At 40.1% G+C, this 16200-nt stretch overlaps 1 protein-coding gene across 2 annotated transcripts in view; it reads right to left on the reverse strand.

Annotated features, from left to right (window-relative positions):
- The window catches only part of LOC135124556 (sodium/potassium/calcium exchanger Nckx30C), an 81096-nt gene that overhangs the window by 22421 nt on the left and 42475 nt on the right, over nucleotides 1–16200 (reverse strand). The window contains exons 3-5 of one of the 2 annotated variants that reach the window (XM_064049717.1): nucleotides 10703–10898; nucleotides 3835–4049; nucleotides 125–266 (exon numbers count right to left, since the gene is read on the reverse strand). In XM_064049717.1, the coding sequence (XP_063905787.1) occupies nucleotides 125–266; nucleotides 3835–4049; nucleotides 10703–10898 (553 nt within the window). Of the gene's footprint in view, nucleotides 1–124; nucleotides 330–3834; nucleotides 4050–10702; nucleotides 10899–16200 lie in introns of both variants that reach the window. The other variant, XM_064049715.1, reaches the window with a different exon arrangement.

Raw genomic sequence — 16200 nt, forward strand, 5'->3', positions numbered from 1 at the left:
GTCTTCAGCAACAAAAAAGACAATTTCTATAAACTGGTTATGAGGGTTGAAATTAGCACACGACGAGCCGACGAGCGATGATGGTGTTAACTATGTACACTTAATAGCCATTCATGTAAAGTACCTCTAGGCGATCGCGTATCGGGCAAAGTTAGCCACAGCGGGAAGACAATGGGCGCTAAGAGAATATACGTGATCCTCTTGCGGGCTCCCGAAGGCCAGCCCATGTCCATGGCTTCAGGGGGCTCCTCCTCGGTTTCTCCAACCTGCAGACACACCACTGCTTGTGAGGTCAGTGACTTACGTGCACGTACAGACGACATGCGTCGCTAGAATCAGAAAACATAAATCATTTTAAGCACACACTCAACGCTCTACGAAGAAAAGTCAAAACGAAAAAGTGAATGGACATCAGACACATCGAGAGTACACCGATATCCATGTGTGTTACAGTGTGGAAAGCTTAATCCCGCTCCAAACATTACTTCAACACATGAATGAATGCAATGAGTTGTTCTAGTCCAGGAAAAGTACGCAGAGGCTGCTAGCGCAGGCAAAACTGGAACGAGTTGGATATCTTGGACGCACCTCCGTTTAACTACTAACTTGAGATTCTCTATGAAAATGCTTTAAAAACTCCTTGAGTACTTAAAAGTCTGGTAGGTTAACCTGAATGGTTAAATGGAGGTGAACGGAAGCTTCAAGTTGTTCCAGATTTGTCCGCCATCCCGTTAAATTTCCTGGACTATTCGTGTGCCAGCGCCAAACCATTTACTGCTACAAGCCCATCAACTACTCAATGGGTTTTCGAGCTACATGAACGTCTAAGGTACGGTTCTCGATGGACACAAAGATGATACGACGGGCCGGAAGGTGTCTGCGACCCATCGTGTAGATAAAACACCACATGAAGCGAAATGTGCAACGAGTGCCTCATCTACATTACGGTTATAAGTATTATGTTGAAATGGTCTAAGCGTCAAGCACTTTAAGCACACTTGCATGTTGAACTAGACAACTACATCGATTTACCTTCAATTTTGAAGATTAGACAGGATTAAGCCCGTGATTTGTGGACTCGGTACAATAAAGACATGTTAGTTACAGATTTAAAAATGGGGGTTAAAAAGTTTGATTTAACGGGGGGCAATGCACTCAAGCCTAAAAATTGACGAGCAGTAGAGTATACGGTTGGAGTAGATCGAACTTGCAGGGGAGGGTTAAAGAGAAAAATTTCTTTGGTGTATTTTTGTGTGGTTTGCGGCCTTCGAGCGGAATCACTGTCAATGCAGGTGGCGCTTAATGCATAATTTAGTTGTATAGCGGAAACGGATGCAAACTTTAACCTAAAGCGAAAAATATGTCCTGGGACGCAGAAAATGCTATCCCGTGAAAACGAGCATATACTGTAAAAGTCAAAGTCAAAATGCTAACACAATTTACACAATTAATAGTTTTTTTGCAATCTCTTACTTGGCGGTTTGTAGTTGCTTATTCCTTCACTGCAGTTTAGACACACCCTATCAAATCCTGCAATACATAATCACGTCAAAAAATTTTAGTGGATGCAAAAATAACTTTCTGAGTATACACCGGACACTCTAATACTCGAACAACCGGTTTTGTTATGAGCGTTATTGAGATTCTCTTGGTGCAACTTTTTTCATGTAACATTACGCGGAAAGAAGACATCTTTCGGTCAGGAAATGTATTCGTTTTGCAGCTTCTACGTAAACTTGAACTTCCTCAACGTGTCCCCTTCATACACAAAACTCGCAACTTTAATTTCTATGCAAATCCCCACCTTGCTTGCAATTTCATGAACTTGATGTGAAACGATCCATTTAATGTGCAATTTTGCTCGGTACGAATGTCTACGTCGCAAACTTGCAACAAAAGAACAACATCTCATTCAGCAACCCCTACACGCTCGCCCGAATCTGTAAACTAAATTCCTAACCGATGATTAAACTTCTCATCAACAACTTAAGAAACCCCACACTGCTCAAATACAGATCTCTTCCTGCCGAGATAATTTTTCCTGCGAGAATTAACGACCCGAATCGATTCGTTTAGCGTCTGCCATTGACAGTAATCCCCTGAATTATGGGCCTAACGCGTCTAAGAAACCATCGTTTTTGGAATTTCTTCGCGGTTGTTGCGGGAAATGTTGAAAACAATGACACCTGTCGTGCAGAAAGGAACGAGAAGAGCGCGTGAAGTGGTTCTGACGCAGCCACCTAGTTAAAGTTAAAAATTCGGCTCGGGCGCCAGTTTTTGTACCATCGAGGTGGTGATTTTTCTGCGCCGTGACACCCACTTCGCACGCACAGAAACCAACAAACAGGTGTAACACCAAAGACAACCAACTCACAATTGGATCGGATTTCCATGGAAATTGCTATTTATCAAAATAGAACAGCACGCAGTAATTTCGCTTAAAACTGGATGTAGTGTTCGAGACGAGCGGAGGATGAGGACGCTAACAAGACATTGTTGTCGCGAACTTGGTGTGGTAGTAAAATGCGGGCGATTGTTAGTTTTGTAATTAGTTGGTTATGTGTGCGCCGAGGCATGCGACGTATTTCGCCATAATGGGGCGCCATCTTGGGGCGTTCGAGCTCCCCATTGGCCGAGGTGATTTAGGTGTGTGCTGCGTCTTGATTTTGTTGTTTCTGCACAACTCATTTAAATGCTAATTGCGTATCTGTTATGGACTGGGTTTTTCGTAAATCATCGTGTTTATCTCAACTCTTGCGGTGATAACGTCCCGCATGATTAATGGCCGCGTTCTTTAAATGTTCATTTTCTTGGTAAACAGGGCTTCCGGATTTTTCGCGCCAACTAATTGCGCCAGGAGCGAAGCGTGACACATTAATAAAAATTAAAACGTACGCAAATTCATTCTTTAGTTCGGGGAACCTCAAGAGCTAACGAGCTACAGCGGATTAATAGATTTGCGGAAGATTTTTCCGGAGATTTTTCGCAGAAACTAATTGAGTTATAAACAAATTTACACTTGCAGTTATCTAATACAACTCGATTAAATAATGGATTGTGGGAACAAGTTTTTTCACAAACTGTAACTGGAACTGCAGTGTTTTCGATATGTGGTGAAGTGATAAATCATTAATAAAAATCAGAATGATGGATGTCTTCGTTTTGGCACGCAGGATTAATAGTGTGATAGCAAAAAGGAGATGTTACAAACAGATTTAATTAATTCGTTGAAGCGCTAAATTTTACCCTGCCAGTGTTCTGAATTAAAGCGATCTTACGCTGTAAGCCGATTATTCGTATGTAGAAATATTATAGTACTTCTCTATCGCTCTTATGGCGTTCTCAGTACACTTATTAATAGACTGACTGTTATGAAATAATTTTAGTTAGTGACGCGCATGAATGGATTAACAAGATTCCCACTGTTCCTACCCACTATCTAGCGCTGTCCACAACTTTCTCTAATGCAGGCGTAGTTTTTTTTTAATTTATGATTCTATTTTTTTTTAATTTGATGAAATTTTTCATCAATATCTCAAATATTTATGGAAATTTCGGAACGCGGTTTTCACCACTGTTTTTAGTTTACCAATTTCTTTTTTCGGAAATCAGATACAGCAAAGCAGGTTGTGTCGAAGAAGCACACCATTAAACCCGACCATTCAGCAAAATGTAAATATTTTTGTCCTTTTCCCTCGCCGCCCCCGAAAAACATTCGACGCACACTGTACGATTGCGGCCCCTCATCCTCCGTCGGCGGCGGCCGCGAGTTCGCGTCGACGCTCGCGCGTGTTCCTTGTGCAAGAAGTGAAGTGTTAAAATCTGGCAACTTACCGCTTCCAGGTTGACGTCGGTGAGGGCGTTCGCGACGCCGTTGGGCATGTCGGCGATGCTCGAGGGCGCCAGCATGGTCTCCTGCTTGGCGGCGGCGGCGCTCACGTGGTTGGCGGCCGAGCTGGTGGCGGCCCCGTTCTGCGGCTTCGTCGCGTCGAGGAGCACCTTCAGGGAGGCGATGGCGTGGAGCTGGGTGGCCTTTTCGTCCACCTTGCCTGCAAGAGCGGAAGGGTGCGTCAGGGCTCGGAGGCGAACGGGCAAGATAAATTCCGGCAGGTCGGGGGTGTTCGTGTTTTCGTTGTTTTGCATTACTTATTTAAAACAGTTCTTGGTTTAAACTTTTGTGGTTGGGTGAAATAAAAATACAGGAAACGAACGAATAAAAGTCCTCTAAAAAAGCATTTTTACTCAAAACTGTTTTTATTTCCGTGGCTGTAATTGACCATCTGGGTCCATAACCTGTTGCATTTTTGCATTCACAGTTATTAAAAGCACACTACAACTGTAAAGTGCTTTAAAATGTAGGCTCTTCATTAATTTTTGATGTATCTCCTGCCTTCACAAAAATATGTCGCTAACTAACAAAGATAGCTGGAATACGAAATGCGTACGTAATAAAAGATAACCTGCACGACTCTGCTCTGAAATTTAATTTGCCTGACGAACACAACACAAATACGAAAATTAGCGCGGGGGTGGCGCCAAGTTCGGGTCTCCAGAGAGGCTTAAATAAATGATTAGCCGTAAACTGAATTATCGTTTAAATTTTGCGTACTTTTCTGCAATATTTTACGTAGAATCGAGGAGACACTCCGTAGGGTTATGCGCCCCTTGGGCCCTCCCCGGCGCCCCCGGTCATGCACAAACAGGACATGTAGGTTAGACAAAACTTTCCCTGAAAATCTACTCGAAATAATGAAAATGGGAACAGTTAGAAAACGATCAATGGACGTGACACATCACAAGTGGGCGTTTTAGGGGATGTGATACCATGCAAAGTCGGCGGATGTAAAGAGGAAGGTCTCTTTCTCGTCCATTCGCTAAAATATATTATCGTTTCGCTTTAAGCGAGATGAGACCTTTCTCAAATTTACTTAAGATTTAATCGATGTCGCATGAATAATGTCCCGAACAGGTTGAGTATTACGTAAAACTTTCCCAGAAGACCGCGAATTGTCAAAATCAATAAGAAATTTTACTTTTCCTGTCGGTTATAATTCAGGGGAAATTCCCTTCAATAAAACAAATTGCTGAAAGTCACCCCATCGCTCCCATTAACCCCCGGCATTTGCTTGTTTCAAGTGTGCATGCAGCGTTTAGCTCGGCGATTTTGCACAATTTATAGCTGGAATCGATACGGCGGTCTAAGCGAAATATTATTTTGTGGGTGGATTTTTTTCTGGTGCAATCTGGGCAACGTTGCTATAAGAATTCTCACTTTTAAACTTTGTTACCAAGGAAGACTTTTCGAATTTGCAGTATAAATATGTGCAAACACTAACAAAAAATATATTCACTCATAATGTACTTTCAGATTTTTTTTTCCTTTTCAATTATGTTTTGATTCGGTTCGCGATGGAATCACGACGTTTTAATTTCGAATGCGAATTGGGAATAATATTGAGCGGACGATGGGGATGGGAAATCGCGTGACTTTTAACCTCGTGTGAATGTTTGGAATTTGCTTAATGAAATATATGTTGGTGGGAGGGGGTTGTGAGCACGGTAATTCATTTCGGTCCACTTAGGAATTGTCCAGATTTACATGTTACGAGTGATTGAGTGGATGGATTATTTCTTCGGTTTTTGTAGCTTTGGAAGATTTAGATTAGGCAGAACATGTAAATGTCACAAATGTGCAGGGTGTGTCAAAAGAGTAACAATTGGGTTAATTAGTTTAATGTTTTGATTAATCTAACAAATTCAAAATCTTAAAAAACTTGTTTAAATAGAACCTATCTCCAACTACAACACAAGTTCAGTTTATTAGCTAAATAATAAAACTTGATTCTGTGAATTTAGTTTATTTGTTGTACCTTCTATAAGTTGATCTAAAAAGGCACTAAAATCAAAACTTGGACTATATTACAATGGGCTTTGAAAATTCTGCTTCGATTGTCAAAAATCTGGTAAAAATTGAAAAATCTATTAAGGTTTGGAGAGTTTATTAATGTGTATATAACATGGTGGTGATTTTACAGGACCACGAAGATAATCAAGGCGACTAGAGCGACGGTGACCAAGACGCTTCTGGATTGACCTTGTCGATGGACTGCCCATATCAGCAATATCACGAGTATAAGAAAAAGTGGGTGCAGCATGCTGATTTCCAGAGGTTATTGAAGAATTTGGAAATGATAGAGATGAACACCTGGTAGCATTCGTTAATAATAATTGAAACACTGAGCTGTGGCAAGCTCGTAAAATTATGAACTGATCAATGTCAAAATTAATATTATTCTGAAAGTCAGAGAACGTCAAACATACGAAAAAAACTCGATTTGATTTGTATTATTTTGAACTTCGAAATTTATTAACTGTTTGATAATGCTATTTGTCAAGAATGTTTTTTATCATCATCATATCAAACTAATAAATGATGTATCATTGAAGTTACTCTTTAAGAACAGCTGTTGTAAAGATTGCATCTGCTAGTTGATATTGACAATCGTCTCTGGTATCGTAATTATTCATGTAATGTAAATAGAGATATTAATTTTTAGTAGACTAAAATAAAGATAACAATCAGGAGTAGGTATTATTTGTATTTTATTCCAATCCACTAAACTAAAACACATTTTTAAAGACCACAAATTACTGCGATAATTTTCACAAAATTCGCTTCTGAAAACTCAGTCATTTACGTCCGAAAATGCTCCCAACGAGATTTTAGTTGTCTCCTCCTCTCCGCATCACTGCCAAAGCTAGTCACATAAAAAATGCATTATACCATTTTGTCGGAAACAACAACGGACCATAAAACCCGTATTAACTCTTTTTGTAGTGGAATGAATGCTTTACGAGCTCCTCGAATTAAACTTATTTTTTGTAGCTCGAAATTTATGACATCTAAAAGACAAAAAACGACAACACAATACAATTAACTAAACCAAGCATAAAGCACTAAACACTCCAAGTACAACGAACGTACTCGCGCCTACAACTCCACCCCTCGAAGAAATAGTCTCCTCAATAAATTCCGTAAAACTCTCCACCCTCATCAACATTACCAAATGCCGGTCTGGGTAACATTTGGACAACACTCCGACCACCACGTCCTCGCACAACACCACCCCGCCTTTCTCCCCTATGCAGGCTTTGTCGTTCACCGCACATATTACGTTCTCCCCCAGCTTTTTTTCTGGAAAGAGCTCTGCGCAGGAGGAGGCATTCAGGTGAAAATCGCCACAGAACACGAACCTCCGGTGGATGTTCTGGTTGCGCCTCCAGCTTACAGCGGTGCCTGACACACAGTGTTCGGTGAAACCGTGAGTGGGTAGTTTGGGGAAGTCGATGTGTAAAGAGTCTTTGATGGGGCCGTCCACCAGCAGCAATCCGATGTCGTACTGGGGGTCCTTGTGGGACTTGAAGAGTGCGTGCTGAACTCCTTTCTTCACTTCTTTTATTTGGCCGTAGGAATCGATGGGGCCCACTCGCACGGCGATGTGTCTTTGTCTGATGTGCTGCGGATAGACGCACTGGGCCGCCGTGAGGACCCAGTTGGGGTTCACCAGGACTCCGCCGCACAACACTTGTTCGCGGAAGAAGATGGATGCGAGGGATTTGGATTCGTAAGGGTCGCAAGCTTTAGATGAGGCGAGTAGTTGGAGAGAGAGAAAAAAGAGGAACATGTTGACGGTTGATGATAGGACTGTCAAAAATTTTGTAAAATAAGAAATATGATCCGCTAAGGTTTGGAGGTTATTAAAATCAAATCTAGGGACCAACGTTCATTCAAAAATTCATGCAATAGTTCCATTGTCTTTCGCGTTTTGTGGGCAGTGGCATTATCTTGCTGAAAATATCCGTCCCTTAATTCGTCATCCTGCAGCTGGATTTCGGTACCTTTCAGCTTTTACTGTTCGTTGTTCGAGCAAATTTGCATGGTCTGTTTATTTATGAGCTTGCATAGCGGGTGTGTCAGTATACCGAGGTCCTGTTAAAGCAATGGACAAAGTATTCTCTATAGTTTACACTACAAAAAAAAGAAGTAAAATTTTGTAAAACGCAGAGAGATAAGCCATCAAGAGAAGCACCCTGCACGTGCCCCTCCCTCTTCCAGCTCCTTCCCCCATGAATGGAATGCAACCAGCACTTGACTGACAACTCAGTCAACAATCGATCTCGGCCCACTGCGACTCTGACGTCCTTCCGCTCCGGCGCTCAAAAACAAGCCGGCAAACTGCCTCTTTGGAATTACGGCAACTGTCAGGACAAAAAGCGACGTCCCAGTTTGCGCGACTACCTGTTCATCACAGCCTCTGTGTGGAAGCGGCGATTGTCACGGCCAGACCTCGTTATCTCATTGTCGCGAGATGGAACAGTTGCATCGTGACGCACTGGAAACTGCTGCACGGTGGCGGCGGCGGTTAATTGGTGGAAAACGAGCCGGTTCGGATGTGTTTATCTAATGAATAATAAGCATGCGAATGTCGGGGTGTACTTAACTTATTTAACGAGACAGATCGATCCGATGAATAATTCACGCCAGATTCGGAGGAATTCGAGGCAGCGGGGAAAATGGATGTTGATGGGGCCGTGATGGAGGGGAGGTTCGCGGTTTAAAAGTACGTGTTTTTCTGACGGAAAGTATATTTAAGCGGGAATTATGCTTGCTTTTTTTGATGTTTATGAATATGAGCTATTGTTGTTGACGATCCGACAGTGTTGATTGAGAAGAAAAACGGGCTGGGAGAGTGGAATGGAGATCAATGGAGAGGTGATCATGAGATGTTTTTAGGATGAAATAGAAGCGCGAGGGATTGAATTGTTGTGGGAGATGACGTGTGATAAGGAGCTTGTGTGCTTCTTGAGATGGTGTCAGTTGGGAAGTAGGACAGGGCTGGGCTTGTTTGTGGTGGAGAAGCGCAAAACATAGTCGGGGGAGTTTTTGCTGCCAAAAATAGCCGGCAGTTTAAGATTTTCGCAAACGGAGTCATAAATTTGTTAATTTTGTTTTGTCACTTGAAGTCTAGAATGTTTAGAATTTTTTGTACGGTAATTCAAAATCAACATTTTAAGTACATTATTCAGATTTTAGGACTATCAAAATAAAAATAAAATCATAATAATTCTATATGTTATGGTTTTTTTGACAAATCATCGTAAAATCAATATAGTTTTTGATTTTCTTGAACGATATAAAAAGACTAGTTGCCGTTTCCGTTTGTCTGTCTGTTTGTCGGTGATGCTATGAATAGATCACAGAAACATACACATGTTGGGCTGTTTTTTTTTATGGGTTTCTAGTTAAATTTGTTGTTTGCAGTGCACTGTGAACTATGCTTTTAATTTAAGTTCTGATTTTTTTGTTGATACTCTAGGGGCGAAGATTTTTTAATTTAACTGTAGGATTCGCTGTAAGTTCACTGGTCATCTTGAGAACATTTTTAAATTTTGTAAATTTTACTTCAGTGTCTTTCTTGAATCTTTCCTTGCACTGATATGGTTTCATTAAGAAAAGGTCTTCGCTTTCTAATTTACTCAATTTGCTACATTTATTAATGGGTCATTTAAAAAAAAATCGAAAACTGATTCCACCTATAAAAGTTTTCGATAGGGTTACCATGATATTGTTACGAAATACACCCTTACGCCGCCCCGGTACTACGCCTATGGCTATCGAGAACTTTCTGCTGGTGATGACATAAAGACAAGTGTGGAGCCGGCTACCGAAAGTTTCGATTGCGGGGTTTAGAAAAAAACAAGAAGCTGCGTTCGAGATCCGTCTAGAGGAATGCAGGGATTTAAATAGGGGCCACCGTCGGGAACCATTATTCATTCAGCTAGTGGAGTCAAGAGCGTCCAGTGAAATTCTCCGAAATAATTTCTGTACATAATCGTTGCAATAGTTAGTCGTGTAGATACGAGCTATTAAGAAATAAATTGTTGAGTTTTAACTTACGCGGATTTTATTCGCCCGCCCGGCATAACAATATTTTGATCTATAAATTAAATCATCTTGGTTTTTATTCTGAAACAGTTAAATTGTTACATTTGTTTTTATCTGGAATACAACAGCGAGTTCGAAATGGTAACTTTAAAAGTTTCACTTTTTTAATGTTAAATGTGGTTTCCCACAGGGGTCACTTTGTGGTCCTATTCTCGTTTTAATCTTTATTAATTATGTACAATTTTATTTGAAATGCTCTGACTTTTTAGTTTACGCTGATACTACCTATGTAGACCAATTCTGATGAAATTGTGATTAACGCTATTCGAAATTGGTTTGCTCATCTCTGCCAACAATTTGATGACGTCACCTCAAAAATTTAAATCCTGTTTAAAATGTATACAACAACATGCTTTTACAAGTACTAAATCCACCCACAGCTAAAATTTGGAAAATCAACTTTTATAATGTGTCTAAGAAACTGAATTTGATTGATTGTGTTTAGAGTCGAGGAAACTTCTCTCTAAACACCTTTAACCAATTTTCATACAACTTCTTAGAAAGGATTGATCCACCACTTTTCTTTATTAACTGTTTTTAGCGATAGTGTCCGGTGTCCGTAAACGCGACATGATGGTAATGGGCATGGCACTAGTACCTACACGAACCACAACACCCACAGCCACGAACCAACGTCTAACGGCTAACCTACCACGTCCACGACGACCATCGATAAATAAAAAATCTTAAGTCTACCTGCATACTGACCATCGTGTAGGGGATCAATGGTGTGTATCATAAGTTGGAGGAGGCCGTGTCGAAACTTAGCCCCCGTATGGTGGTGGCTGGTCGCGGACGGCACCTGGGGGGTCTCTGACGCTGTGCGTGACGTCACACTGCCACCGGGCTGCGTCCCGACGCTCGTCTCGCTCGACGTCGCCACGGTGCCGTGCTGGAACAAGAAAAAGTACATTTGTTATTACTTTTAGTAAAACATTACTACAACATCATTTTAAACCTACTATTGCGTTGCAGACTGGTAACCACGCCCCTCTTCAACACACCAATTAGAGCCCGAAACGTGTGGTAAACGGGGAGGAGCTTGCGTCCGCCAATCGCACGCGATTGCAAAATACACGTATGAAAGTTGTTGCAGTGCGAACGCGAGGCCGTAAATAAAATATGACGCTCTTTAGTCTCTGTAACGTCTCTACTTCAAATAAACTCCGGCATAAATTTATTTGACACGTCTATTTCCCGAATTTACAATGGCGTACAGTAAATGTCGTCATAAAGCGGTTGTTACGAGGGCTCTTCTTCGCCAGTATCGAATAAAAATGCTTATTGCGTGGTGATGGAGACGAAATGGAAAAAATAACGGCGACCCTCCGGTAATCCACGTAAGTTTACACATCTTCGATGATCGACGAAAATTATCATACAGCACGAAGTTCAAGAAGGGCGGAGCGACACACGAGAAAAACAGACGAACGTATAAATAATAAAGTTTATCGATTGGGGAAGTTTGGATGAAGACGTGAAAGAAATTATTCGGGAGGAAACAATAAGCGACAAAGAATGGTCAAACGTTGTTTGTTTTGTTTTTTTTGTGCACATAGTGGGAAAATTTTATGGCGGAGTAAAATTGTTTTGTTGGAGAGCGGTTCCGCAGGTCCGGTGGTATTCCCAGTGTAGTTTGGAACGTGGAAGCACGTCAATAATACAGCAGCAACACTGCAGAAGGCAAGATAGGATATTTTTCGAGAATTCAACGACCGGTTTACAAAATTCACACATTTTACTAAATATAATAATAATATGTAGTGTCACACAAAATTATCATTTGCCGATGCATACAGTCCGTTTATATTATTATTATTATTAATATTATTATTCTCGTTATTGTGGGTATTATTTATTACATAGCCGATTTGCGTGTAGACGCAGAAAACAGCGTTGATTAAACCCGCGTCGAAAAACCTTAAACCTCAAAAGAGATATTTTCCAGCGTTAAGGGCGCCTCTCTCGCTAAAAAATGACGTCATCGCAGACTCCTTATCCGCCCAAGCCCGCTTAATCCGGCCGCCGCTCGCCCATATTTCGTCCATCAAGCTTGTTCCAGGCGAAATCCGCCATAAATATCCATGTAACGCACACCACAACATCTCATATCGGCCGACATATTCGCATGAAAAAGCTCCAGGACAACTGCACAAAGCGGTCAGCTACGAGCCTAATGGGCTTAACGACCCATGAAAGTGCGTCTGTTCGTACATTCAGCACTGGCGTTCCATCGTCCGAAAATTTTAATTCGTTTTTTAAAAACATTTGTTGGCACACTTCCTATTTTACAATATCTAGATTTGCGCATTCGGGGTGATGTATGTCTTGGCGTTTTCCGATATTACGTGAATTCCGGGTCGGTCTCGCAAATAATTTATTCCGGTCGGCGGAGATAAGCGGGTCGCCCTTCGCAATAACATGTCAAACGGGGCGATTTTTCGAATTCGGCGCCGGTTTATGGGCCGAGGTTGTCGCGGTCAGGGTGGTAACGCGGGAAATAATAGAGAGTTTTGGGGTGGTTTTCTGTAACGATGATTTTTTATGGAGATAGCCACTGGCACTGATACTGTGGTAATGTCCGTCTGTAATTTAATAATGTAAAGTCTGTTAAATTTTATTTATTCATTCCCTTTAGAAAGTTGAAGACGTTAACCGATGATGCAAACGAATTTACCTGTTACGTTACACTATTTTGTGTATTGTATGTGGAAAAGTGTTGAAGTATCGTAAAACAGTTAGTTTTAGCACCACTTAGATTTTTTGTTGCGGTGTTTTGTGGACGCACAGATTTTGGTTAAAATTTGGGAAACCGGGTCAAGGCGCCTCTTAGTGGCGTCCGGAGCCGTTTGGTCTCCTTAATCCGAATAAACGAAGGAATTTTTGTATAATAACCCAATCTTGGCTCGTAAATAAAGTGAAAGCTTTCTATTTAATTTTTTCCAATAGTTTTTCTCCGGTCTGGGGCAAGGACACGGATTATAGAAGTTGGGAGGCGTCCAAAAATGCGGAGCTTTTCCAATATTTTTTTAGATAAAAACCCGAATCTTATATTGTCCGATATGAGACATATCTCAAATGGAGGGATCTCTGCGCAATTATTTTATAACCCCTTCTATCCTATACGAAACTCAATAAAACCATAAAGAATATGCTTTATTAACTTTAATACGGAGTGTTTTATCTCCGCTTTCTCATTTTCGTGCGTCCGAACCGCAAGCTCCAAATTAAACTGATAATCCGACGTCGGGCTCGAAATAGGTCATCGTTTTGGTGTGCCGCGTCTTTTCGAACCGTCAAACATGCGAAGCTTTTAAAAAATATCGCTGTTGCAAACCGCGGATGACAAATAAAAATCGATGGAAAAAATTTGAATTTTTGAAGCATTAAATTGCAAATATCCAGCTTATTATTCATTTAGGACGAAGTAATAAATATTTCTTTTGGCGTACGTATCCTGGCTAGAATGTTGATTTGTATTCGAAAAATTTCATTTAGAGACGGAAAATGTGTTCTTGCAGGAATAATTGAGCAGGGAATGGATGATAAAGCGCTTTATTACAAGTAATGACCAGAGACGTGTACAGGGGAGGCGGAGGAATTTTTATTTGTTGAATTCTCATAAATGAATTTTTCATTATACGCCCATAATCTGATATAAAAAAGACACAATTTAATTTAAAAGCCAGAGGAATGCGAACGAATTCTACGCAGTTCCAAGGTTTTTAAGCGTTAGTTACAGAAGTCACAAAAAATTGTAATCGGCATTTTTTTTTATCATTTTACTTAAAACGCGAAACTTATTTTAATTTTAGTGATCCTTCTGCTTTTACACTAATAATAATAAACACTAAACAGACGATTGTCCGAGAAACATAATTTGTAATCGAGTCAGCGTTGGAACTGAATCCGTATGTCTTTTCTGAAATATTACGTTTAAAGCTGCATCTAAAGCTCTGTCAATAAAAAGTTAGCAATAAAATTAATTTTAATTTGCGATGATTTTGTAAAAATAATATGTTAAATGGACAACCAAAAAAGCAAAAACTAAGTTTTTTATAAACCTATTTTTAACTTTGATTTAAATTTTAGGTCAATTTATTAATCAACCTCGCTGTGACTTTAACAACTGTCAGATGAAACGTCCCTTCTAACCTTACTTTTCTCGTACAGTTAATACAAATAATATTGATCATCATTTAAAGTTGATAGTTACTGCGATGTATTACTTTTTTAAGAACACATCGACATATTAGAAGCATGAGGACAAAAAATAGGATGAGATAGAGTAATAAAATACAGGATGTTCCATTTGAAAAACTGAAATATCGATGTTCGAAATTTGTAAAAAAATTTGATTTATAAATACTCTGTCTATTAAAACTTAACAACAAAGGGCGTACCTTTATTTATCTTTCCACAAAATATTGTAAGATAGAATTTTAAAAAGAACCCTATTGCGATTTTTTTGTGAACCCTTCCACTGCCAAAAAATTCCAAGAAAATTGGAATAACGTGGCAACGTCGCATTAGAATTTTTAAAATGTAGTTGTAAAACCTAAGACGAGGTCATGTAAATACATAAAAATATATAGAGTGTTTCATTTAAAAAAACTAAGTTGTGTGATGCATCTTAACACTCTGTATGTTCAAAAATAATCTAGTCCCCAAAGAACGGTTCGACTTTGGTCTCTGACTTTCTGTCTATAACTAATAATAATTAATGAGGTAATGGAGACCGCGCTCTTAGTGACTCACCCTGTATATTTTAGTCACAGTAAAATGGAGCAATCCTATAGTTTTTCTGTAGTTCTTATTTTGAATACCTAATAATGATAATAAGTAGTAATAATAATTTACCTCCGGCTGTAAATTCGTGATATTCGCTGGAAATTCCGGGCTCCGGGCCCCGGCGAGCGCCACTTCAAACCTCGACCCTTAACACGACCCTGCCCATTAGCCGGAGCCCCAACAGCCCGGCGCCTTCTTTCGGCCGCCGATCTCTGATCGCAGCCCGCATTACACACGCCTAATTTCCCAAAAGAAATTTTTCCGCCAAGAGCTCCGGCTGGATTCCGGGCCCGGACCTTGACTAGCTTTTGGCGCGATCTCTCGGTTCTGCTATGGCCTACTACGAACGCGACCAATCGATAACTTGAGCAGCTGCTGAGGTCGAACAATTCCTGCTGCATCGAAAAAGCTCAAAGCTCGCTATCCGCGAGCTCAACTTTTTATTGCCGGAGCGACGGCCGAGGGACAACGGAAGCGATTAATTACGATAAGATACACATTGCTCTTGTTTTTGCGTCGGCAAAGCCGGCTTTACAGGGGAGATGTAACGTGAGACGGCTTTACGAGGCTGTAAACGGCTTTTTTATTTTTTCTAGTGTCTGCTGTCGAAGTGAGCTTTGTGTTTGCGATATCTGGTTTCTAAAGGAACATTGCAGTGAAAGGATGAGAAAACTTTTAAAGATCAGGCTGTTAACGGAAAATTGCTGGCGCAGTTGCCGCAGGAATTAGTTTTATCATACAGTTTCGCGGTACTTTAAAACGGATTTAAAAATCGTTACTAGAAAAAATTGTGTAAACGTCTCGTGTGCGGAAGTTTCCGTTCGTGAATAAAATCGATTTTTATTCATTGTGGCATAAATAATTATTCTCTTGGAGATTTTTAATCTAGTGAATAAATGATGGCAATTAAAATTAGGGTTGGAAGGGTTTGAGTAATTTATTAATTGGTGTTCGAATTGGAAGTTTGAGGAAAAATTGATGTGGGCCGCAAAGATGTTGTGTATCGTGTGGGTTTACGGGTTGTTTTATGGGTGCTTGTGTTTTAGTACGAACGGCTATTTGTCGTTTTGTTGTGATAATTTATGCAGGAATTACGGGATGTGTTAAATTATTCACTGGATTGCTTTATATATTTTTCATGTTACAGAAATAACGATACGCGTTTATGACGTTGAGAGTGGTAGTAATCTAGGTAGATTTGTTTATATTCGTGAGCTTTGAACTATATCTTTGAAATTATTTTCCTGCTTTTAGATATTTATTATTTAAATATTTTCAAATATTATTCGTTTTGAACTACCCTATGTATGTTTATGCGGTTTTCAGAATTTGCTTATGTGGTGTTTGTTTTTTCTTATTTTTGTTTAAAATGTTTTATTTCACTTCTTTCGCACATATTCCAT

The sequence above is a fragment of the Zophobas morio genome, unplaced genomic scaffold (genome assembly GCF_036711695.1).
Source record: "Zophobas morio isolate AGI-343-1 ecotype UQ-CSIRO unplaced genomic scaffold, CSIRO_AGI_Zmor_V1 ptg000007l, whole genome shotgun sequence".
Lineage (NCBI taxonomy): Eukaryota > Metazoa > Arthropoda > Insecta > Coleoptera > Tenebrionidae > Zophobas > Zophobas morio.